General features: G+C 60.3%; 1 protein-coding gene across 2 annotated transcripts in view; it reads right to left on the bottom strand.

The window, feature by feature from the left end:
• Prkcz (protein kinase C zeta) overlaps positions 1-25,443 on the bottom strand; it is an 85,963-nt gene that overhangs the window by 2,746 nt on the left and 57,774 nt on the right. For both annotated transcript variants that reach the window (XM_023699418.1, XM_004639594.2), the window contains 12 exons: positions 19,348-19,433; positions 15,551-15,682; positions 14,607-14,688; positions 13,241-13,293; positions 12,237-12,425; positions 9,113-9,210; positions 4,243-4,329; positions 2,575-2,710; positions 2,414-2,501; positions 1,376-1,495; positions 859-938; positions 556-645 (listed from right to left, as the gene is read on the bottom strand). In XM_023699418.1, the coding sequence (XP_023555186.1) occupies positions 556-645; positions 859-938; positions 1,376-1,495; positions 2,414-2,501; positions 2,575-2,710; positions 4,243-4,329; positions 9,113-9,210; positions 12,237-12,425; positions 13,241-13,293; positions 14,607-14,688; positions 15,551-15,682; positions 19,348-19,433 (1,241 nt within the window). The remainder of the gene's footprint in view (positions 1-555; positions 646-858; positions 939-1,375; positions 1,496-2,413; positions 2,502-2,574; positions 2,711-4,242; positions 4,330-9,112; positions 9,211-12,236; positions 12,426-13,240; positions 13,294-14,606; positions 14,689-15,550; positions 15,683-19,347; positions 19,434-25,443) is intronic.

Below are 25,443 nucleotides of genomic sequence, written 5' to 3'. Positions count from 1 at the left end.
CCGGGCCAGAGCCTGGCCCACGCAGCAGGGCCCAAGGCCAGCTGCCCTTCCCAGCCCCGGGGCCTACACGTGTGGAAGGAGCCCTGGAGCAGAAGCTGCCTGCACACCTCCACTGGGAGCAGCTGCTGCAGCCTGGGCGCTCACTGCGTGGGGACAGGGGCCCAGTGTGGACTTAGAATCTTATTTATAGGCTGTACCCCAGTAACCTTGTTTTCTAAAACCACGTCAAATTTGAACTTCCCTGGGGCTGGTGGGATGGCTCAGTGGTCTAAGGCACCTACTTAGAACAAGTAAAGCACAGGGACCACGGTTCAATCCCCCAGCACCACATGCCAGCCAGCCCCGCCCCCTGGTGGGCTGAGCTGGCCACACACACATACACACAAAAATAAATAAATAAAATTAAGAAAAAATTAATTTCCTTAAAAAAAAAAAAAAAAAATTTGAACTTCCCACTCCTGCTCTGATGGAGACCAAGCCTCCTCCCAGGCGGCAAGTCCCCTGCACAGCCCCGGCCCCTGCGTGTGCACCGCCCCAGCCCCTGCGTGGGCTTACCAGGTCCCAGTCTATGCTGCGGAAGAAGGCATGCGACTTGATGTCAGAGAAGCCGGTCTGGGGCCGGCAGCCAAGCCGTTCTTTGGGGTCCTGGGGATCAGAGGCCCAGATTCAGCCGGCCCGCTCCCTCCTACAGCAGGGCCTTCTCCCCAGCCACTGCTTGCCCGCTCACCCTACCCCCCTCCGTTTTACTTGGCTGCATAGCAATGGAAGCGGAGCGAGCGTAATACTGAGCGGAAACCACAATCCTTGCGCAAACCGAGAGCCACTGTTGAGGGACACGAGTCAGCGTGGCGAGGGTACCTTGTTCAGAAATCCTTTCAGGACATGTGAGGCTTTCACCGACAGGAAGCGAGGGATGCGGATGGGCTTTTCCAGGATCACTGCAAGCGGAGAGAGGAAGGCTTCCGCGCGCTCTCCATGCCCACGGCCACCAGAGGGCGCCCATGGACAGCACAGTCCCCATCCCCACCCCCTTCCAGGCTTGTTTCTGGTGCTGGGGATTGTTCAACCCAGGGCCCCAGCCCTGCCCTGAGATCCATAGCCCTTCTCTTACTCTCTGAGTCTCACTCAACTACTGAAATGCCCAGGCTGGGATTCCACTTGTGATCTTCTTGCCTCAACCACTGTGCCTGACTACTGGGCAGGTATCCCGTGGCTGGGCCCTGCCAAGAGCCCAGGGTGCCACGGTGTTCTGGGTGTGGCTGGCTGGCACAGGTGACCACGCTGTGCAGGTCACCCCAGGTATGAACTGCGCTGACTATGCTACCCCACCCACTCAGTGGCCCCCAGAAGGGCCCGTGCCCCTACAGCCACGCACCTTGGAACAGGTAGTCCTCCGTGTTCATATCAGGGTTGTCGGTGATGATGTCGAAGGGTGAGCGCCCGGCCATCATCTCGAACATGAGCACGCCCAGTGCCCACCAGTCCACGCTGAACCCTGGGCACAGCAGGCGCTGTCAGGCCGGCGGGCAGCCGGCCCCACCTGGCCACTGGAGCATGCCATCCCGTGAGCAGTGTCGGTGTCCAGCCCAAGTGGGTGTCCCTGGCTGTCACCTGGCCCTCCAGTGGCGTCACCGACCCCGTGCATGCAAAACCCACTGTAGCTCTTTCTTGCTGGCCTGCACTCGCAAAGCTTCCTCGCACGCGCCCAACGCTGTCCCGTTTCCTAATGCTCACTCTGTCTGGGACACTCACAGCTTGCAGGGGCTTCCCTGGCCATGGATCTGCTGACCAACCTCTGCTGGGTACCCACAGGGCTTCCCGGGAGCCCCATCACCTTCGGGACAGAGACCTGCCCACCAACCTGTCCTCCCCGCCTTAGGGCAAGGAAAGCATGTGAACACGTGCAGGAGCACTTCACACACCTTCCCGGGAACAGGACGTGCACACGCGTGCACAGCAGGCCATGTACACAGCACACAAACATGTGTGGCGGCACACACAAGCTGTGTGTCTGCTGTGGGTTCCCACCAGGGAGGATGCGGGCACAGGTGCACGCAGATGTGTGGGCTGCATGGCAGACAGGGCGTCAGGTCCAGACAGAGGCCCTCGTGACGCCTGCGTCACCTGCGGCCACATGGGCTGCACCCCCTGCTGGGGGTGCCGAGTGGGTCCTGTCGGTCTGCTCTATGGCCCCCTAGGGCTCTGTGATGAGGAACCTCCAGGGAACACAAGGAGTCTGCAGAGATGTGGGTGGGGGCTGGCGACAGCAGCCGAGCGTGACAGGAGTGCAGGCACTCACGGGGGTGTGGCGGCCAGGGGCACCTCTCCCCTTGGCCTTGCTCTGGGCCCAGAGGGTCAGGCCCAGACAGCATTGCCAGGGTGGGAAGGCCCTGCCCACACCCCCCTCACTCACCATACTCCTCTCCTCGCAGGATTTCAGGGGCGATGTAGTTTGGGGTTCCACAGAAAGTGCTTGTTGTGTCACCAGGCCCCAGGCCTTCCTGTGGGGACAGTTACCCGGGGTCACTGTGGCAGGTGGGGCGGGTGGGCAGGTGGGCGGGTGGCGGGCCCCACCTTGCACATGCCGTAGTCGGTCAGCTTGATGTGCCCATCGGCGTCCAGTAGCACGTTGTCCAGCTTCAGGTCCCGGTAGATGATGCCTCTCTCGTGCAGGAAGTTGAGTGCGATGCAGATCTCGGCAGCGTAGAACCTGGGCGGGGACAGCCGGGGCCGGTCAGCAGGGGCAGCGGGACCAGGCCACCTCCCTCCATGTCCATGCCACTGCGTTCGCCCTGTGGGGCCGAGCTGTGAGCTGGCTGGCTGAACAGACAATCCTCAGGGAGCTCAGTCCTGCATGCACAAGGTACCCTTCGCAGCCACCATGAGAGGGCCAGGAAATAATGGGCACAAAGGCGGCAAGGCCCTGGCCCGCGCCAACTAGAGGGACGGGAACCAGCAGGTGGGGTCCTTGGGGAGGCACGACAGCTGCAGGGGACTCATGACCCCATTCTGCGCCTGCACCCAGAGGGGACAGCAGGGCCTCCGGTCGGAGCCGCACACAGCATTCGCTCCCGAGCACGGAATGAGGTGGATGAAGACAAGAGGCGCCCGTGCCACGGGCCGCTGCTCAAGCTCTCAGGGAGGAGCTGCTGGTGCGTGGCACAGCGTGGAGAGGCCATGCAGACCTGTGCAGGACAAAAACCAAGCACAGAAAGAGGAGGGCCTTGGGGCGTCAGGTCCCCCGAGACAGCGGGGCAGAGAGGGGCCAGGTGTAATGGGACTATCTCCAATTGGTTTTTATTTTTCTTTGAGACAGGGTCTAGCTTTGTAGTTCTTTTACGTTTTTTTTTTTTTTGCGGAACTGAGGATTGAACTCAGGCCCCTGTGCTTGCCAGGCAAGCGCTTATTCCACTGAGCCATCTCCCCGGCCCCTAGCTTTGTAGTTCTGTCTGGCCTTGACTCTTGGCAATTCTCCTGCCTCAGCCTCCAAGTGCTAGGATTACACGTATGCACCACCACACCTAGCTTTGCTTTGGTTTTGACTTTTTTGGGGGCAGGGTAATACTGGAGATTGAACCTGGGGGCACTAAACCACTGAGCTATATCCCGTTCTCTTGATTTTTGAGACGGGGTCTCACTCCATTTGCCAGGGTAGGCAAGTGAGTTTGTGACCCTCCTGCCTCAGTCCTTTGCGCTCTCGAGATTCCAGATGTGCACCAGCACGCAGCAGGTCTCCACGCGGAAGAGGAAGAGCTGCCGGCAAGGTGTACGAACCTCCGCACGCAGAGCTGGCTGGCACAGTGCGAGTGCGCTCTGGGGATCTTACCGGAGCATTTAAAAAAAGCAGCGAGTAGGCTACGTGCCACTCCTGGCTTCTCCTACCCTCCCTGGAAAGGGTCTGAGGTGACTCACGGCTGCATGGGGCATAGGAAGGAGTGGAGAACAGCTCAGGAGGGCAGATGTACCACAGCAGCGGAAGGGACGAAACCCCGATGGTGCTGCCACGTGAACAATGACGCAGAACCATGGCTCGGGGGGGCACACCTGGGTGGGGCCTGCAGGCCTGTCCTCAGCCCTCACGGCTGCCACCCCACGGGGCGGCCGTGCTCCTCGCCATTTATCCGCCTTCCCATCAACGCACTGTCCCCACATGAGGGCTCATGCCGGCCTGCCCTGAGGCCCGAGGCCCAGCTGCCCCCACCCCTGCCCACTGGCACCCCATGGGCCCTTGGCAGTGCCCACCTGGCGTGCTCCTCCGGAAGCTTCCTCTGCCTCTGCATGTGGAACATGAGGTCCCCGCCGTTGACGTACTCAATGACCAGGAATAGCCTGAGGAGGTGGGGTTGGAGCCCAAGTCACCACAGACCCCGGCCCTGTCGCGCATGGGCTCAGGTCAGCAGCAGGATCTCTGGGCAGTGCTGCACACAGGCTCTGCAGTGGCCGCTAGGTGTCTTGAGGTGTAGAGGGCAGGGGGCCTGGACAGCCAGATCCTGGAGGCTCGAGGACCTCATACGGTGACACTGTGTGCTGGAGACCGACACACCCTCCAGGTGCTCAAAGCCCCAACATGAGGAGAAAGCGCCGTGTGGCACTGCTGGCCCGGGGCTGAGCCCTCGCAGGGAGAGTGGCAGAGGCCCAACAGCGACCGCAAGAGCCCTACCCTGGAGAACCCATCCACGAGCTTTAGAGAAACAAAACTTTGAAGTCCAGAGACTTCAAAGCACAAGGCCGACATGTTCTCCACCTACTGAGAAATACGCTGAATTGCAAAACATATTACAAAGTACACAGTGAGTGCTCAAAACTTCACCGCAGGAGAAGACACTGCCACGAAGCCCTCCACACGTTCTCGCTTGCCTCCAGCACTCACCCCTCACCCTCGCCACTTTCTGAAGCAGCTCTGGGGTCCTCTTTCCTGAGGGTCTCATGAGGTGACTCTGATGCTGCACTCCACAGTGAGGGGCTGGGAAGGACACGGGCTGTGTCCTGCCACCTTAGCCCCTGGGTCTGGCCCCCTGACTTCTGGCTCTCCTGGAAGCCGGGGGACCATCAAAGGTCCATGCTCTGAGCACACCAAGGACACCAAGACAGCACAACCAGAGACCCAACAGGGGACCGGGGGAGCAGGGCATGCCCACCACCCCAGTGCCTGAGGGGCTGAGACCAGGGGCTGCTGACAGCCTGAGACCAGCCTCGTCAGCAGGGAGACCCTGTCTCAAAACGGCACAAAACACCAACCAACCAGAAAGGCAAGACAAGCACCCCCTGAGAGGACCCCACAACTGCTTCAGAAAGCGGCATGACTCAAGGTGTCCCAAGCAAGTGGCATTAATGAGTGTTTCCTTCACCATAAAAAGGGCTGGGGATGCAGCTCCGTGGCATAAGAGCCTGCCTGGCAAGCACAAGGTCCTGAGGTCAATCCCTAATACCGGAAAAAAAAAAAACCTGTCACAAGGTAAACAGATTACCTTTACCATAATAAAACACTAATGGGCCGGCCAGACAGCTCAGCAGACTAAAGCGCCTGCTTAGGCAGAGCCCATCTCAGTCTGGTTCGACCCCTGGCATGCCGTGCGGGCCCCGCCCCAGGCGTGGCGGCGCAGGCCGGTAACCTCAGCACTTGGGAGGCTGAAAACAGGAGGATCACTGCGAGCCCAATCTACATAGTGAGACCCTGTACTAAATACAAAAAATAAAAAATTATTTTTTTGCAGAAAAAAATTGAACTCAGGCCCTTGTGCTTGCCAGGCAAGCACTTAATTCTAAGCCATCTCCCCAGCCCTAAAAAAAAAAAAAAAAACAACAAACCACTCATCGCTGACCCCACAGAACAGCAGTCCAGTCCTGGCCTGGCTGCCTGAGAAACGGACCACTGAGGGACTGGAGGGCGGGGGCCTAAGCAAACTCAAGGTGATGTGTGTGGGAAGCCCAGAGGCAGGAACTGCGTCTCATCCCGTGCTGTGGCCTCAAGGAGCAGCCGGGCGCAGACCCACTCCGGCCAGCCTGGCTGGGGAAGAAGCCGGAGGCGTCACCCTGCCCAGCCCGGCCCGGCCCTTTCTGCACCACTGTGGGGTGAAGACTCCTGAGGCGGAGGCCAGTTTCCTAGGCTCTCTGGGCTACACAAGTTGCTTTCAAGTCCACGCGGACAGACAGAGGTTAAGAAACAAAACGAGGAAGCAGAAGCAACAGGGTGGGCCCTGCCGAGCTCAGGGCAGTGAGGTCTTGTCTGTCTGCGCCGCCACCTGAGGGCAACACCCGGGGGCCTTGGGTCCGAGTCCAAGCCCCGGGCCAAGCAGGGCTCGGCAACACATTCCTGCCATCCCAGGGCCCCAGGAGGCAGAGGGTGGCAAGTTCAAACCCAGCCTAGCAACGTGGAAATGGAGACTCGGTTTCAAAATCAGCTTAAGAGGGGGGATGCAGCTCAGCATGAAGGCCCAGCTCACCCAGCCCCGTCCTCGCCTCGGGACCTGTACACGTGTAAGCTGGGCAGGGAGCGGTCAGGAGCCGGCAGCCTGCGGGCGCGGGGCGCAGCTGAGGAGAGCGGGCACCTTGGCACTCAGGAGGGAAGAAAGAAACCCTTATGTGCCCCACTCAAAGGCCCTTTATGGGCGCCGAGCTCATGTGCAAAGTGCTGCTTCCTTGAGCAGATTTCCACTCATGCTGCCAGTCATCATCCTGCCCAAGCAGGTCGGATCCCTGCAGGGCAGTGGCCACGTGGTGCCCCAGAGTGGCGTGGAGGGGCAACCAAGGCAGGACGTGAGGTGCACGAAGCCTCGGCTGCTAGGGCCGCCCACCCCTCCCGCGCCGCTGGCGCCATCTGCACGCTGTCCTGCCCGCTCCGGGCCTCCAGCCATGGATGCCTGAGGTCTGCAGGCTTCCCATGTTCTGTGGCACTCAGGCTGAGGCTGGTCTATTCAGGGGCGTGGCCTGACTCCAAGGAAGGTCTTCCTGCAGTAGAGCTCACACTGCTGTGTCATGGCCCACAGCTGCCAGCTTCTGGAGGACCTCGATGGGAGTGACACTGGGGGCAGCAGCCGCTCGGATGGGCCCCAGCCTTGCTTCCTGGCTGCCGCCCAGAGCTGGGGCACAGTGCTGAGCAGGTCCTCCCAGTGCCCCTCAGGCCCTGGTGGGGGGACACGGATGCCTGTCATGGCAGGACGCATCCCCCACCCCAAGCCAGCTGCCAGTGTGCCCAGGGCACCCCCGGCAGCCAGCACCCGAGCAGGACTCAAGTCTTCTCTGGGCAGCGGCCAGCCTCTCCCACTTCTGACAGGAGTAAGTCATGTTCTCTGATCACAGTTGTACCAGGAATGTGGATTTCTGCCTCACGTGTTTCCATTTAATTCCACTGCTGCCCCCAGAGCCGGCGGCCACCTCCATTAAGAAGAAACATGGGAAGAGCCTAGGAGAGGGGTGTGTGTGCACTTCTGGCCACCAAGGGCCCCTTGTGCAGTATCTGCACTTGAGCAACCGGAGGAAGTGGGCAGGAAGAGCTGGCTCTTTCCAGGCCTTGTGCTGGTCTGGCACAAGTGGGGACAGCAGAGTGGCAGCTCCAGGAAGGAGAGGAGTGAGGGACGGATTCTGTCAGAGAAGGGCAGTGGGGCCCCAGGTAGAGGCGGCTGGGCCTGGGCACAGTGTCCTTGTCCACACCATGGGATCAGTGGGGAGTGAGCCAGAGCGCACACAGGTGACCTCAGCCAAGTAGACGTCCTGCACAGCGTGGAACCAGGGCCTGGGCGCCTGGCAGGAGATGGAGGTGGAGCAGTCGGTGAGAGCCGAGGAGGCCTCAGCAGATTCCTGGTCCCGAGCTAGCAGTGCAGCAGGGGTCAGGGTGGGCAGGCAGTTCCCACACTGCTGTGGCTGACAGCGGCCATGAGCCCTGGGCAGGTGCATGGGGTTGGACACCAGACCCCGGAACCCCTGCTCAGAGAGGCCTGCAGGCCAGGCCAGCCCCGACAGTGTCCAGGACAGGGAGTGGCTCGGAGTTCCTTATTGCTTGTGAAGTGTCTGCGTGTGTAAGTGAAGTATTTTCTACGTAGGCGTGGCTTCACTGTGCCTAGAGGTGAGCACGCCTGATGGCTCACGTGCCTGGCGCTGCGGGACACCAGGCAGAGGGCGAGCAGTGCTCCCAGTGTTTGAGAGGGTGCTTCCGGAAGAGCGCAGCACTTGGACGCACGGCCTAAGCAAAGCAGAGGCTTCCCCAGTGTAGATGGACACCGTGCACCTGGCCAGATGGGCACCAAGGGGCAGAGGAGGCCGGCCCACCCTGTGGCTGCGCAGGGCTGCCCGCCCTGTCCCCAGCCCTAGCTCACTCCCCTCTGGCCACACCCCAGGCTCTGGCCTCCAGCTTGTGGGTGGAGGGACATCTCTGTCCCTCAGCCCCCAGTGCCATCCCCATACCCAGTGCTCTGCTGGACACATGCAGGGAGCCCTGCCACCACCAGGGCCCAGAGAACCCTGGGGCTCTGTGTGCGCTAGGCAGAGCAGCCTGGGTGGCAACCCCAACAGGAACCCTGAGCCAGAGGCAGGGGGACTCTCAGAAGCGCACCCCCCACCCTTTCCTTCTGCCAACTCCCCGGCCCTGCTTCTGTGGGGTGCAGCCACAGGTAGCGGGTGCACTGGGTGTGTCCTGCTGGAGTCCTGCACATGGCGCGGTCTCGCGGCCTCTGTGGAGAACACAGCTGGCAATTTTTTAAATAAACCAAGTGGTGGGCACCATCCAGATGGCCCTCCGCACTCTACAGGCGCGATCACTTACAATTCCAGACTGTGGGTCTCCGGCATCCTTAAAGCACAGTGCCAGCATCCACAGAGCTCTTGGTAAATACTCCAACATTTCCTGCCCTGCGCTCACCCCGCCCCGCAGGCCTGCACTTGGTGGGAAGCTTTCTACAAATGGCTCATAATTTACATAATTGAATAATTAATTTATAACGTGACTGAAGAATTTAAGTTCAGAAGCGTGACATTACATAGCAAGACACCCGCTGACCAGAGCCCCAGGCAGCGCATCTGGCAACCTGAAATCAGCATGCCTACCCCGGAGGCCCTGGGGTGCGGCGGACCTCGGGGCTCGGCGGCTCGCGGCCTTCTGCCACCTTCTCTTCCTTACCGGCTCGTCGTCTGGAAGCAGGAGTGCAAGCCGACCAGGAAAGGGTTGCTGGATGCCTGCTCAAACACGTGCTTCTCCGTCTGCACCCAGTCGATGTCCTACAACAGCAACCGGGGGGTGAGACTCGGAGCCCAGCGGGTCGCAGAGCAGGCAGCGGGCAGAAGGGCCCGGAGGGGAGGCTGTGCCACCAGGAAAAGCACCACCACGGTGTGCCCCACCGCCCTCCTCTCCACACCCTCACCACCAGCAGCAGCCCTTCCTGTCCGCCTCAGCAGCACCGTCCCCACAACCTGCATTCATTACCATTCCACCACACCCCATATAACAACGACTGTCACCAAAGCCACCGCCACTTTCACCACCACAGAGGCCCCTGCTAGCCACTAGCTTCTGGCTAGCTGGCCATGGCTTTGCGTGGCCTCGAGAGTGTGGAGTAGGGCTGAGCAGGCCCCACAGGCCCATAGCTTCTGCATGGGCAGCGGGGTCACATGCAGCCTCTGTCCCCAGCACTCTGGGCTGGGCTCAGCAGGTGCTGTGGTGCTGAGTGGTCAGAGAGCACTCTGAGTCCTGCTGAGCTGCAGCCATAGGGGGCAGAGCTGGACAAGACTCTAGCACCCAGGGTCACCCCTTGCTGGCGCTGGGAGGTGAGGGGGTAAGCTACGCTCACAGGGTATCTGGGAAGAAAAGCCAACCCTCAGAAAGCATGGCTGAGTGGGGCCGGGGTGTGCCCACCACCCCTCCTGGCCTTCCCCTCCCAACATGTCCTCGAGCCAAATGCCCCTCCAGTTCTGTGGCCTTTGGCTCACCTAGGCTCCTGCTGAGCCTAGTGGGTGGCCACTGCCTCTGTGCCCGCACAGTCCTATGCCTCTCTGACAGACCCTACCACCCATCAGCTGCCCGGGAGAAAAGCAGCTACCATGGGACCTGCGTGTGATCTCTGGCAGGACCAGTGTACCCGGGGACACCTGGCACCAAGTGGGCAGATGCTGCAGGGGGCCGCCAGCAACGCCCCAGGAACCACGGCGGCAGCACAGCGTGGCCAGGACAAAGAGCTGATGGGAAGCCAGCAGCATGAGAGGCCAGTGCAGACGGGAGCACAGACAAGTCCACAGTGTGGCGTTCCCAGTGCAGCAGGGGACCCTGGTGACAGGGCAGCAGGGCAGGGACAAGGACAGGAAGTGGGCTCCGTGTGTGAGCAGGAAAAGTGAAAGGCCTCCTGGGCCTGTCAGCCATGTATAAGGTGCGGGGCGTTGGATCCCCACAGGAGGGGCAGCAGGAGGGGTCTGGAGAGAGCCCGGGGACCACTGAGTGGACACAGCCACACCTGCAGGACACAAGGTCTTTCCAGATCTGCATGCACACGTGCACCCACACACCAGTGCACATGTGTGCATACCTAGCCCCCACCTGCCAATTCTTAGAGCCACTCTTCTCAGGAGCAAACCCGAGCTCCCTCTTGGCCGGGTGGGCGGTTTGAAGGGGCCAAAAAAATAGAGCCAAAGCTCAGGTGAGACTGCGCACCCTTCTCCTCCGGCTCTGCACACCTGACCTGTGCACTCTTCTGACTTTTTGGGTGCCCTAGTGAGCCGGGAAGGGGGTCCTCCTGTGACGCTGCGATCGGCAGGGAGCCTCAGTGTCCTCCACTGTGAACGGCAGACCCCACCCACTCACCAGCTCAGCACCAGGCATGAGGGCCCAGTTTGGCCCAGGCTGTGCTCTGCAGAAATTACCCACTGGGAGGAGAGGCAAGACTTGACTACAGCCTCTGCTGAGCCCTGAGCTGCCTGAGGCTGGGGCAGCCCTCCTGAGGCTCGGGCGGCACCGGGTCACTGGATACCCAAGATCAGGGGACACAGCTGTCTCCAGCTATCTACTGGTCAGCCTTCTCTGCCCGAGAGGAGAGAGGCGCCCTGGATGGGGTGTGTGCACTGCTGGTCACCAGGAGGATCAGAGGCCGCCCAGGTGAGCAGCACACACTCCGGCTGGGAAGGCTTGTATTACACAAAGGAAGCAGCAAGGGCAGGGAGAAGCTGGGAGCCCAGCAGGTCTGGGGAGGAAAAGGAGCAACAGTTTGCAGATGCTCAAGGGTGTGGGGGCAGGAGGAGCCGGGAGGACGGCGAGGAAGGGAAGCAGAGCCTGGGCAGTGTGTCCCAGCTCCCTGGGGGAAGCAGCCCCGGACTGCAAGCTCAGACCAACAGGAGCAAAATGGAAAAACAAACACCAGACTCAGCCCAAGCTGCCCATGAGCCGGCCACTGAGACACACACCAGAAACGTGGAGGCCCACAATGCTCTGAAGCCACTGGCCCCGTGAAGATGGACGCACAGACTCCCGGCCAGGTGCCTGGCAAGCAACGGGGGGTTCCGCCAGGCCAGGGAGTTGGCCACAGGAGGACGCGTGATGCCTGCCACAGAACAGATGACCTGCATGATGCGGCGCTGGGTGACAGACGCAGGCCCAGGGCTGGCCTGGGGCTCCACTCCTGGGTGACTGCACAACAGGTCCGGCACCGGCCCAGACCAGGGTGGTGGCCACCAAAGGCTGGGGCGGAGGGCCTTGACCAACTGCCTGGTGGGCACGGTGACCCGTGGGTGGAGACCGAGTCCTGGACCTAGACAGGCGATGGGCACAGGGCACAGGGCTGCAGGACGTGCTGCAGGATGTGCTTTCAGGCGGTTGAGACCTTGTGTGTCCCGTGGTGCTGGGGCTGGGACTCAAAAAGCACCGAGCGTGCCCTCAGAGCTTTTATTTTGAAACAGCATCCTAAGTTACCCAAGCTGGCCTCAAACTTGTGATCCTCTTGCCTCAGCCTCCCAAGTAGCTGGGATAGCAGGCACCCGCTGCTCTCAGGCTGCGTTTAGGACAACTAAGAGAAACACAGCACCTGGAGGTGGAAGGAGGAGTCCAACCAACAGGCTGCTGCTCCTACTCGTGAGCGTCTCCCGGGATTCTGGGGCTGGCTGGTCCGTGCAGCCCCTCCCAGGTCTTGGCTGGCACGTGATGTTATCCCGCCCGCCAGGAACAGGAGGGCCTGCGAGGCGGACTAGCTCCGGGAACCCAGCGCGCACGCCAGCCGAGGAACGGCCCCGCCCCCGCCCCCCGCGCGCGCACCCCGCCACCCCACCTCGTCATCGTGCACCAGCTCCTTCTTCACCACTTTCATGGCATAGACCTGGTCGTTCTTCTTCAGCCGCACCAGGAGGACCTTGGCGTAGCTCCCGCGCCCGATGACTCTGATGAGGTCGAAATCCTGCAGCCCGAGCCCCTGGGAGATTTTGATCCCGTCGACCCCGTCAATAACCGGTTTTAGGTCCTGGGTGGAGAGCACAGCAGGGGCCGGGCGCTTGCTGGGCTCGGAGCCACGCACCCAGCACTCCGGGCCGCTGGCCGTGCAGCCTGTAGCCAGCGAGGCCACGGTCCTGATGCCCACCCCAAGAGGCCACTAACTCAGCACCGGAGGCCAAGGACAGATGACACATGCCACAAGTGCTGGGACAGCTCTGTGAAGGATGAGGACACCCAGGCCAGCCCAACAGGCCAGAGGAGGCTGTGGCTGCGGTCCCAGTCCATGCCCTAGGCTGGCTGGGTGGGACCTGGAGCCACCTGGGCAGGGCCTCTTTTGGCGAGAAAGAAAGCCTGACTAGCTGGAGTCGCCATCACGAGGACATGTGACAAGAGGGAGTCACTCCAGCCAGGAAGCAGCCAAGGGCATCTGGGGTTCAGCAGGGAGGGGCGGGGGTCCCGTTATCAAGGGCTCTGGAGGATGATGTGGGCAGTCACTGCAGGGACACGTGGGCTTTGAGGTCGAGGGCAGAGGCTGAGGACACAGCGTGTGTGTGCGTGCATGGGCCGAGCCACCCGAGCTGGCCACTCACAGCTGGGAAGGGCTGGTGCGAGGCAAGGAGCTGTGTGGGCAGTGCAAAGAGCATGTGGGGCAGACTGCACGAGGAGGACGTGGCTGGAGCTGCCTGCCATGCTGAGGGCAGGGCCAGGAAGGGCACTGATGTCTCCTAGTGCCCGCCGAGCAGGGCACACGTGGCGCTCACAGCCCCATCACCACCCGGACACGGGCTCACGGGCTCTGACGATGAGGGCTCCGAAGGCCGGCCGAGCCTCTCACATGCTCACCTCAGAATCATCTTTAATGCCGTCATGTTTCCTCGTTGAAGAGATGTAAGCAACTAGTGTAGAAAGAGAAAGGAGAGGGTGTTACAGGCGACACTGGGAGTACGGCCCAAGGACACGGATGTGGCTGCCCAGCCCAGGGCAGCGTTGCTTGGTGCTGGGCCAAGAGCGCTGGGGATCGGGCTCCATGAAGGCCCTGGTCTCAAGGTCAGTGAAAGAAGAAAAATACTGTGTGCCAACGGATGGGGCAGGGTGATGAGCTCACGTCTGTCCATCTTATGGCGGGGTGTGGTTGGCCAGGTGGCTGATGAGCAGGGGTAAATGGTGGACGGGGGGACAGACGGGCGATAAATGAACGAGTGGGAAATGGACAGACATGAAGACAGATGGGCAGATGGTGCCTCCATGGGCGGGTGGATGGGCAGATGAGTGGATGGGAGATGGATGGGCAGGTGAGGACACAGGGCTGGATGGGCGGACAGTGCATGCAGCACAGAAGGTGAGTGCATGGATGGACCAGAAAGCAGAAGGACGGGAATGGATGATGAGCAGGTGGACAGGCAGGCAGGCGGGAGGGGCGGTGTGAGCAGAGGTGTGGCTGGATGACGGGCAGAGGAGTACGTAGGTAATGGGTAGAAGGCGGACGGAGGATGAGTGGCCCATGGGTAGGGCATGATGGATGGATGATGGGCAGATGAATGCATAGGTGGATGGATGGGCAGAAGAAGAGGGGATGGTGAGCGTATGGGTAGATGGGCTGTGGTCGGTCTGTGGGCAGGTAGGCGCTGTTTATCAGGAGTCCTTTGTGTGAGGTGCTATCTAAGTGCATCACATTCTGTGGCCTTGTTTCATCTCTCAAAGCCCCCTAAGGGGACAGACTTGCTATCCAAATGAGATGCAGGACATTCGCACACCTGTGTATGAGTTCCCAAACGTGGGCGTATGGACCTGAGCCAACAGCCGACTCACACTTGAAATTGGTCTCCGAACGCTCCTTAGCACTAAGAACGCACCTCCCCAAGGCCCTGGTAGCTGCCCTGCCTGTGCACGGAGGCCCGCAGACTTTCTCCAGAGCAGCTCCACGCAGCATCCAGGCAGAAGGTGCCAGCCATGGATGCCCACGTTCGTGGATGGGGGCCCTCACTCTCAGGTTCCCAGGGCAGTGCTTTGTGGAGACGTCACAGCCCAGCACTCACCAGGGAAGGCCACCCGTCCCACCTATCCCGCTTAGGACCGACGTGACAGCTGCTGGCCCCGTTCCTGCAGGAGGCACCATGCTCGCCAACACTGACCCCTGGGTGCAGGCACTCAGGAAGGAGGAGGTGGCTTGCGGGCCCCCGGGGCTGGGCTCAGGGGAGAAAGCACCTACTTCCATCCGTGTCCTCGGAGGGAAGGTCCACGCCGTCACTCTTCTCATCTACTGGAGGCTCTTGGGAAGGCATGACAGAATCCTGTGGTGAAACCACAGTGTCAACAGGTGCCACAACACAGCTTCCACAGAAGCCACGTGGCTCTTATGGCCCTGTTCTACAAAGTGTGTGCAACAGCACACTGTGCAGAGCACACTGATGGTTGTGGAATGGGACATGCAGAGAATGCACGCATTGGCCTCAGTTCCGGGGTAGAGGGGACTCCCTAGGCTGTGCCTTCCAGCTCGTACGTGACATTGGCAACCCCACCCTCAGCTGAGGCAGGCTCAGGGCCCCTGCAGCTGCCGGTCAAGGAGATGGTGTCGAGTGGTGGCCTTTTAGGTTCCAAGCCTTGGCCCACCCCTTCTTCTGATGACATCCCTGGGGCTGACCTAATTTTCTTAGGCTAAAGAGGACCTTTGTAGTCAAAGGAAAATGCACTGTCCCCGGCCCTGGCAGACAGAGCAGAGGTCTTCTAGTGACACAGAGGATGCTGGCTCACCAGCACAGGCTGAGCAGGCATCTCTGCGCCTGCACTCCAGCAAGACTGGCCCAGACCCCGTCTGACCCTGCCCTTGCCTGGTAGAGGCGTGAGGCACCCTCCCTTGCACCCCACAAGATGTGGGTGAGCCAGCCCTCCCAGGTGTGGTGACCCTGGGATGGGACTATTTAGCATCTGTCCAGGTGGCTCCCAAGGTCCAACGAGGCGGCAGGAAGCACGAATGCTGGGAAAGCTCGTGCCGCAGCACTTGGGCTCCTTAACGCAAATGCTCACAATGGTGGCTGCAGGGCGCAGCCCTCAGGGTGACCAAGACCTCCCAGGAACCCAGGGTCCTGGCACGGACCCTGCCCGGTCCCTGCTGTGGCCTGGAGGCAGCCCAGCAGGGCGTCAAGCAGGACTCACCATATGCCTTCTACAGGTCAGCGGGACGAGCACGTGGCAGCGTTTATGGACCAGCAGCTTGCAGTTGATGCACCTGTAGCCCTGCCGTGCGAGGCCCCATATCCTTTCGCTGCACTGGCCGCAGTATGCCCGCTGCGGGGGAGGCAGGTGGAGGCTGCTGTCACCTGGGCAAGGACTCCTGGGGCCACCTGGCAGGGCCCAGCCGAACCCACTCACAGTGAGGGGCAGGGTGTCTGACCCTGCCGCCAGCTCAGGGGCAGCTGGGCAGCCGTGGAGCGACTGCCAGGTCCACCGGGGACCACCTGGACCACCTGGAAGCTGTGGGAGGGAGCTGGCCCGCTCTGGGGCGTCCCGTCCCTTTTCCTTCTGGTCACTGTGATCTGCTTGATGGTGACATTTTCACGAATTCTTGTATTTTACAGAATGCAAGAGAGCATTTTCTGAACGTGTATAGGCCCCTTTGTGGTTCCACAGCACCCGTGTCCTCGGCAGGCATGTGCTCTCCAGCTCCCACCCGGGACCTCCTAGCTGCAGCTCTCGTGGGGGCCTCGCCTCCCTCATACTCCCAACACAGCGCTCTCTCGGCCAGCAGCAGGTCACCCAATTTAAGAATAAGGAGAGCCCAGTAGCCTGAACTAACTCACTGAGACAACAAACTGGATCCCCCCAGCAGGGGCCGTGGGGGAGGGCAGGCCACAGGACCACCATCAAGGCCAGGGCCCAGGACGGGGTGGGGCTGATCGGTGCTGTCGGGGTCAGAAAGTGCGGGCGTGCATATATGTGCGCATGCACCACTGCTTTGATGTATTTGTTGTTTATTTATTTACTTTTGTGGTACTGGGGCTGGAACTCTGGACCTTGTGCTTGCCAGGCAGTATTTTTTTTTTTTTTTAATTTTATTCATTCATTTGTGTGTGTGTGTGTGTGTGTGTGTGTGTGGCCAGCTCAGCCCACCAGGGGGCGGGGCTGGCTGGCATGTGGTGCTGGGGGATTGAACCGTGGTCCCTTTGCTTTGCTAAGCTTGTTCTAAGTAGGTGCTTTAGACCACTGAGCCATCTCACCAGCCCGCCAGGCAGTATTTTTATTTTTACTTTTTGTGCACTGCTTTTAACTTTAAAGTAATTTATTCCAAGTCGTTGCACCTTCCTAAATTATCTCTCCCACAAACAAATCAAGCTAGATCTGCAGAGGCACCTGAACAGCCAGAAGGTCAGTGCTGGGGTACAAGGGATAGATGGGCGGCCTGCGCCTGGCAAGCTTGGGGCTGGGGCGTGGGCTCTCCAGAGGCAAGGCGGGGGACTCCTGACCCTGCACCCCAGGGTGGCCCTCCAAACATGGGGCTCGAATCCATCTTCTGTGTGTATAGCCCCGAAGAACCCCAGTTGCTATTTACGCAGCTATTTATTAAAAAGCTGAGTTTGTGTCTCGTGCACCGAATGTGCACAGCCTCCCCTCATTACCACTAGTGCTGTAATCTGCCATGCTGGGGTCACATTTGGGGACACATTCACAGCCACCAGGTATCCCAAACATTAACGAGGACTCCTTCCGTTGCAGAGCCACCGTCCCAGGCCAGGCCAGGCCAGGCCAACACTGGCCACGGCTGGTGAATCTGCCCGTGGCTGTCCCACAGGAGCCTGCACCTGTTCAGCTAGGGAGAGCCCAGAACCCAGCCCACAACTCTGCACATCAGAGCCACCCTGAGTCACTAATATCCCAGAAACCGTGTCATTAAGAAGTAAAGGGAGGGGGCCGGGGAGATGGCTCAGTGGAATAAGCGTTTCCCTGGCAAGCTCAAGGGTCTGAGTTCAATCCCCGGTTCCGAAAAAAAAAAAAAAAAAAAAAAAAAAGCAAAAAGACCTAAGCCCCTAGTTCTATTCTCAGAAATTCATGTCAATTAATAGACTAATGGGATAAAAATACTCTAAAGTCTGTCTTGCATGCTGCCAGTTTGTTCCTTGCTCTTATTTTCAATAATCTATTTTAGTTTTTAAACACATTACGACTTTTCAAACACGCAGCCCATCTGCGCCTTCTGTCGGAGCTCTTGATGCCGGGTGCTCAGCACGCCCCGTGGTTCTGATAGGAGCTCGGGGTCCCTACTCATCTCTCCTGGGAAGTCTTCAAGCTGGGTTTGGAGTGGAACTGGTTTGCAGCTGCCAGTTACGTGGGGTGCCGCCAGGCCAAACCCATGCACTGGGTACAAAGGGGGGCTACTGGCCTGAGAAGCCCCGCTCAATGGTTAAGCTCTCAGGAGGAGCAGGTCCCCCTTCCTTTCCCGGAAGGGGCACTGGCAGCCTCTGCTCATACCTCCACGGAGTTAAGACTTAGCAACCACAAGGCCATTGGTGGCTGGGAGCCCCCTCCTGTCCTACATGGCCTTGATCATCTCAGCAAAGGGTGACTCCAAGCTTCTGGTCAGGAAGGTCAGACCCAGCCTACCCAATCTGTGTGCTGGGGCATCCCTGGCACGGCTACGCCCACCTGTCGGCCCCAAGGGCAGCCGTGCATGGCTACAGGAGAGGCCTCTGGCCAGACTTTTTTTTTTAAGGGAAGGGTCTACAGGGTGTTCAGGGTCCTACTACTACATCGGATTCATAGAAATCCGCCTGTTTACAGCCTCCCAAGAGCTGGGATTACAGGCGCGCGCCACCACGCCCAGTCTCAATTGCTGTCTCAGCACACGGGGGTGGGGGTGGGGGTGGGGGTGGGGGCAGGGCAGGCTGGGAGTTCCGGCCCCTGCACCTGCTTGCAAGTGCTTTAACCCGCTGAGCTATTTGGCTGTCTAGCCAGATCTTAATTCCCTCCTGAGCAGGAAACGCTTGCTCATCAGTTTTAGCTCCTTAGACCACAGAGCTCAGGAGAAGCCCTGGTGGCTGCCCAGGCGCCCTCTGTGAATGTCCCCTGCACCAGCTCGGCTTGGTCCTTGGACAGCCCAGCTGGCCCTGTGGCTGGAGTGACCAGCATGGTCCAGCAGGGGGACTCTGACTGTGGTTCTGCAAACCCCTCCCTCCTGGCGGTTGCCGAATTCCTCCCCAGTCCTCTCAGTTTCTCAGGAGTTGGATCTCTGACCCCATCCCACCAGCTCCTGGGGTGGGGGAGAGGGCAGCGCCACAGGTGTCGCTGGTGACCAACAGGAACAGCACAAACCGGCAGACCGGCTGAGGTTCAAGGAGCAGCGTCACCGTGGGTGACCTGGTGCTACTCTAGACGGGCAGGGGCAATGATGAGGTTGTGGGTGTGAAGCCCACTTGGCAGAGAAGGTGGGCGTGCGAGGGTAGCCACCCCGCACTAGCCCTTTTCCACAGGCCTCCAGCCCGGGCATCCCGAGTGTATGGTAGGGAGACAAGCATCAAGTGCGGAGGGACGCCACTCCTGAGGGGATCCGGGATCAGGCGCTCCCTCACCACAGTAACATTGGGTCACCTTCGTGCTAGAGATGAGTCACCCGTGGTGAAGAGAAACAAGAACCACTATGTGAAATGTCCCCAGGAAGGACAAGCGTGTGGGGTGCCCTGGGGATTCAGAGATCAGGGAACCCCCACCTCCTGGACACGAGCAGGCCGGAGCCCGAGTCCCAGATGGCGGTCCAGGGTCACAGAACCTGGATGGCCGAGGGACGTTGAAGAGACAGCCAGCCAGGGCCCAAGGGGCCGCGAAGGCTTGGGGCAGCCCGCAGTACGGCTGGTGCGTGCTCGTGTGCACCTGCCTGCGCGCGCTCGCGATGGCGCGCGGGTGGGGAGAGGGAAGGAAGGCCCGCAAGCGCTGAGCCTGCTCTGCCCCGACGGGCCACTCACCCTGTTAAAGCGCTTGGCTTGGAAGAGGTGGCCGTTGGCACGGTACAGCTTCCTCCATCTTCTGGCCCCGCGGCGGTAGATGGACTCTGTGGAAGACACGAGGGCGGTGAAGCTGCGGCAGGCCGGCCCCGCGGCCCCTCCTCAGGGAGGTCATGCCCTGGCGGCCCAGGGGAGAAGCTCGGGCGCAGACCCGGCGGCGGGGTGCGGGCGGAGGGCCGGCATCGAGGCCCAGGACCTGCGGTCCGGTGCGCGTGCACCCCGCCGGCCGGCCGGTTTCCTGCTGCCTCCTCTGGGGCGGCACTGTGCACCCCAGGCCCTTTTCCTGAGCAGGGTCATGGCTCAAAGGAGCCGGTGTTTGCGGCTGGGCGCCGGGGGCCAGGCGAGGGAGCGGGCCTGGCGTTGCGTCCTGGCCAACTCCGGCAGGAAAGCCAGGGCCGCCGGGCACTTTATTCTGAATCGCCGCTGGCCAAAGCCCATTCCGTGGCGTGTATTCAACAGCTCACCCTGGTGGGGAGAGCACGGCAGACCACAGTGCCAGCAAGGGCAGCCCACAACCGCTGTCTCCGCTCCGACTCTGCCGCAGGAGCGCTTTGAAACACTTGGACCCGGAAACAAAACCTTCAGAAATACAACGCACAATGAGGAGCTTTGTGCTTTTATAAAATTCTCAAGCAAAAGCGACTTTCATGAGGCGAGCAAAAGTGCCTCGGATATACTAAAGTGGAAATTTTAACGGAATGTTTTTAAAACAAGCAAATGACCAGCTCTGGCTGGAAACAGGCAAAATCAGGTCACAGGGACCATAAAAGCTGCTTCTCTCCCTCGAAGCAGGAGGTTCAGTGATAGTCAAGAAGTTGGGGTTTCTCTGGAAGCTGGGAGGACACAGGCCCATGGCCGGACTGCTTGGTCACTGAGCCCTGGGGAGCCCTGCATGTGGCTTCCAAGGTCCTTGAATCGTGGCCAGAGTTTGCAGTGGCCGAGTGTCTCCTGGAGATGGCTGAAGGCCCCTGCCCAGGTGAGGCATCAGACAGCATCAGCCCAGGCCACAGGGGCAAGTGCCACTGCCAGGAACAGCAGGACACAGTCCATCTGCCTGCAGCTCTGCGACCCCATGGGCCCTCTGTGTGTCCAGGGGGACAAGGCATGCCCCTAGCAGAAGCCTGGCCCAGGTGAGGCCCCTGTCCCACACCCACCAGCCTGATGTTCTCTACACAGCACTCATTCTGTCCCTTCATCCCAAAGGAGCCACTGGCACGGAGGTGTGACAGCGAGGGCTGAGCAAGTGAAATGGAGACAAATGGCCCATGCTGCGGCTCCTCTGCCCCGCCGTCGCATTCAACTTTACCCTTGGAGTGCACTGCAAGTCTCAGAACTGAGGAGGTCAGAAGTCACGGCCAGCAGGAAGCCCACAGGATGGATGGGCAGGGCCACTGGGGCTCGCAGAGCCAGGGTGACCAGGATTGTACCCCAGCCCCAGCACTGGACTGGGCTTCCAAATATGTATCGTGAGCCCACCTGTGAGTGGCACTGTGCCAGAAAATGGCTCTGAGGGCGAGAACGCAGACCGCGGAGCAGGGCAGTCCGCTGCCTGGGGTCCAGAGGCGGTGCTGTCCCCAGCACCCTACGTGCCGGCTCCCAGCTCCGGGTGTTTGAGCTGCCCAGGCTGTAGATTCCACCAAGCAGCCTGGGTGGACCAGGACACACGCCTGACACCACAGGCAGATCGGGCCCCTCAGAAAGGAAGGATTTGAGGGAGCTGAAAAACGATAAAATGATTTTCTCTTTTTAGAAAATCATCTCAAAAGGAAGCCATTCTCCCTCTTTTAGTGCAAGATCATGACACAGACAGGAAACCCTGGCAACCAAAGACAGGAGTCACAAGCTCAAGGTGAACACATCTGAGCACGTGTACCCGGGCTCAGCAACTGGCCCCCCACAGGGGACAACCGTTTAGCAACTCAGGGTGCTAGAGGATGCCTGTCAGTCAACAAGAAGAAAGAATGGACAAGTGGAACCAAAACAGGGACAGCCCTTCACAGAGAACAGGGCGAACGTGCCAGGTGGCTCCACCGCAGGACAACTGTGAAATGCACGGCCCGGAGGGCCTCCTGCTGCCCCTTCTCAAGTGGAGGGTACAGGGGCGGTGCTACTGGGCAGGAGCGAAGTCACACAGGGAGTGGGGCAGGCACTCGGGGCCGTTCTCCAGGGAGAATCTGTGCAGGTGCTCACAGTGCCAAGAGGCCTGAAGACCCGAGGTCTGCGGCTGGGAGAACGCAGTGCCACCTCTCAAACATGAAAAGCCCAGCCACCTGGAGTCACTGTCCTACACGTGCCAAGCAAAGTGCACCTTTTACGCTCAGTCGCTTGGCGGAACTGTGTGGTGAGCGCGACACAAGTTCCAAGTCAGGAGCTGGCCTTGGGGGAACGGACAGCACACAGGAATGGACCTGGCTCAGCCCCCTGCCATGGGTGTGAGGGCCTCGTGTCTGTGACCCCGATGCCTTGGGAGGAGCGTGGGTTACTGCCCTCCACTAGGGGTAGGTGCCACCCGTGGTAGGGCTCAGGTTAGGCAGGCACTGCCCTGCCCAGCTACTGCCTGGGCACAGAACATGCCAAACGTGAAGACCAGTGAGGAGGGGCCACATCCCTTCTGATGAATGGCAGAGGCCCAGGAACCCCAGGCTTTCCTGAGGTGGGGGTACTGCCAATCCAAGCACACTTGTCAGCACAGCCCTGTCACCTGTGCATTTGGGTGCCAAGATGTGACCTCATGGAGCAATCTTACGGGTCAGCTCGACAGGCTGTGGCCCCAAACACTGGCTTGAACACTCCTCCAGAAGTTTCAGTGAGAGTGCTGAGGATGACATGACCAGGAAAGCCATGGGCTCTTGGGTAAAGCTGGGGTTCCTTAGGGTGGGGAGCCCCATCTAATCGGCCAGAGGCCTGACAGAGACAAGGTGGTCTCCCCTGCACAGTGCACACCCCTGGTGTCCCCTGAAGGCCCGGCCTATTCTTCCACGACTGAGAGGTGCCTGCTTCAGGACAGCGTTCTCTCTGGTGCGCCAGCTGGCTCTGGGCCGCTAAGCATGCTCTGGCATACAGGGTTTTCCACCTCCCTGCCCAGGGCTCAGCTCCCAGAAAGCTTGGCGGAGCCCCTTGCAGCAGGCACCTGGGATGTCCCATGCCCCACGTGAGGAGCCACAGCAACAGAGGCACTCATGCTGGACGTTACCACCGTGAGGGTCTACTGACCCTGGCTGACGCTCCTGCGTCTGCTCAGTACCGTCTCCTCCCTGCAAACCATCTGCTGGAACAGGCCCAGGTCTGTGGAGAGCTGCAGCAGAGCAGGGCATCATAGGCTGCCTGCCACCACACGGCAGGGCCAGCCCTGCCTTCACTTCAAGACATCCCAGCCCCACCTGACCTTCAGTTGTCACATCCTCTGGCTCCCCGGGTGGGGCAGTCCCCAGATAGCCCTGTCCTCAACTCCATAGGTTTGAGGGAGTTTTTGGGTGTCCGCCAGCTTGGCCTCCTTGCCTCTGAATCAGATGAGCACACGGATTTCTGCCCCAAGTGCTGGTATATAACTGTAATCCCAGAACCTGGGCTGAGGCTCAGGAGGACTGATGGAAGTTTGAGGCCCCCCTGGGCTACATAGTGGGACCTTGTGTCAAAAAAGTTCAAAATAAAAACCAAAACACCTTCTCCCCCTGAAACCTGGCCTTCCCTTAGGGCTGCAATTGGCAAAAACTAGAAGCTGGGGGCTGGAGAGATGGCTCAGTGGTCTAAAGCACCTACTTGGAACAAGCTTGGCAAAGCACAGGGACCGCGGTTCGATCCCCCAGCACCACATGCCAGCCAGCCCCGCCCCCTGGTGGGCTGAGCTGGCCACACACACACACAATAAATAAATTAATAAATAAAATAAATAAATAATTAAAAAAAATTAAAAAACAAAACAAAACAAAACTAGAAGCTGGCAAACCACACAATTTGCTGGAGCCTCTGAGTGCAGGGTGGCAGAGACTCGGGGTCCTTGTGGTTTTCTGGGCCTGTGAGCTGGGACAGTGGGCTGAGTGGGCACCGAGCACCCATCCCACACCCATGCCAACCCATGGGGACCCGGCTGCCCATTCCTGCGCAGGCCAGCCATGCCTTGAGGTTTGGCCTGCAAAGTGACAGCCCTGCTTCTGACCTGAGCTACAATCACACAAAATAGCAAGGGGTGCACTGGGCCTCTAGAGACAGCCTGGGCTCCTTGCTGTGACCCAGGACAGGCTGCTTGTCCATGTGGTCACCTGGCCCTCTCAGTGGAGGGAGACATCTGCAGAAAACAGCAGACTCAGAAGCTGGGCGTTAATCCCAGCACTGGGGGGCGGGGGGGCAGGGAGGCAACTCAGCAACTTTGTAAAATCGTATCTCAAGATAAATTAAGAAAGGGAGCTGGGATGTATGTAGCTTAGTGCAAAGGCCTGGCTCCCGCTTCCCCACAGAAGAAAGAAAATGGGCAAGCAGCAACGGGGGCTGGCAAGAGGGCCTGGCGGCTGCCGCCGTGCACAGGGTGTCAGGTCAGGACCTCCGCCCGCCCGAGCGTCAGGCTGGGATTTGGGAGGGATGAGGAGGGGCCAGCTCAGGGCCACGTGGCTGCCACCCCCACCCCCACCCCCGGGGCCCCGCGTGGTGAACTAGCTGCGGGGGCTGCTGCTTTCTCTTGCAGCCTTAACTGACAACCTCGAGCTCATTCCTTGCCTTTGAGGTTCTATAATTAGGCCGGTTGCAGGATTTTAACAAGCCCCATTTCCATGGCAATCTAGCACCCTGAGCACTCTGACGCGGCGCACAGGAAAAAAACACATTTAAAAAGCCAAGCTCCAAGCAACAGGCTGTGAAACCACCAACGCCATCCTCCCGGATGGGTGGAGGCGCAGGGTGGCACGGAGCTTGGGCCGGGCCAGGCCACGGGGGCCCCGAGCGTCTTCTGAGGCTCTGGACATGGCCCAGCTGGCCACGTGATGAGCACAGGGCCCTGCAGTGCCCAGACAGGTGCGCGCCGGTTGCACCCCCTGTAGACAGCAGGGCTGCTGCAGGGGCCGGGGCCAGTGACCAGCAGACAAGCAGGAGCACCCCGTCTGTGACCCACAGTGCTGTGGCAGGTGGAGCAGCAGCCACCTCAGGTGGCCAACAGGACCACAGCCTGCAGCACACGGCGGCGAGAAGAGGAACCATGAGCCAGGACAAGCAGCTGGAGCCTGGGGTCCCTCCCAAGTGGGACATGGATGGTCCTTGCCACCAGCTACGGGGCCATGCTGACTGGAGAGGCGTTGCCCCCGGGGTGACAGTCCCAGTCATGGGACCCAGGGGTCCCACCAGGCTGCTGGACGGGCACGGCAGGGTCATGCGGCCCCAGGCATTGCCCATCTCTGGCACCTTGTGCCATCTCCACCACCCCCATGTGGGGTCCCCAGGACTTGGGAACCCCACTCTCGGGAATCACGGCAGCAAGAGGAGCCTGTACCACAGGAGGCAAGGCTGTGCTGGTGTGGACGGCCCAGTGGCTTGGAAGGCAGGCGGCTGAGACACGTGGGCCTCCTGCTGGACAGTGGCGCCACAGCAGGGCCTCCAGGGCCACAGGAAGATGTGACTTCCTCTCCCAAGGAGACAGGAGGGACCCAGGGAGCAGGCCGAGGGAGGGTGACTTCCTAAAAGTAAAACGCTCAGGGCAAGAAGCTGCCTGCTGGGCTTTGTGAGGGCCCTGAGTCTCGTTCTGTGACTAGCGCTGGCACCCCTGGGGCAAGTGTGTGCAGGGCCAGGGAGGAGGGGGTACAGGGGCCACCTGCAGCCCCAGGGCGCCCAGGCGGCTGTGCAGAGGTGGGAGCAGCCTTCCCACCTCTCAGTGTCCACAATAGTGCCTGTCACAGGAGCTGTGTGGCACAAGTGAAGCTGTGGAGTGGCCAGGAGGCTGACCGATCCCAGCACTGCCACTTCTAGGTTCCCCTGCCAGCTGGCTGCATCTCTTCCACACTCGCAACTCCAGAGCCCTGCGCCTCACCACCGGCTCCCACGGCCCCAAAGGCTGAGGCAGCTGCGCCCCCCACC

The sequence above is a fragment of the Octodon degus genome, unplaced genomic scaffold, assembly GCF_000260255.1.
Source record: "Octodon degus isolate 3935 unplaced genomic scaffold, OctDeg1.0 scaffold00113, whole genome shotgun sequence".
Taxonomy (NCBI): Eukaryota; Metazoa; Chordata; class Mammalia; order Rodentia; family Octodontidae; genus Octodon; species Octodon degus.
Note: the sequence above shows the minus strand (reverse complement) of the source record. Positions and strands in the feature narration are given on the sequence as shown.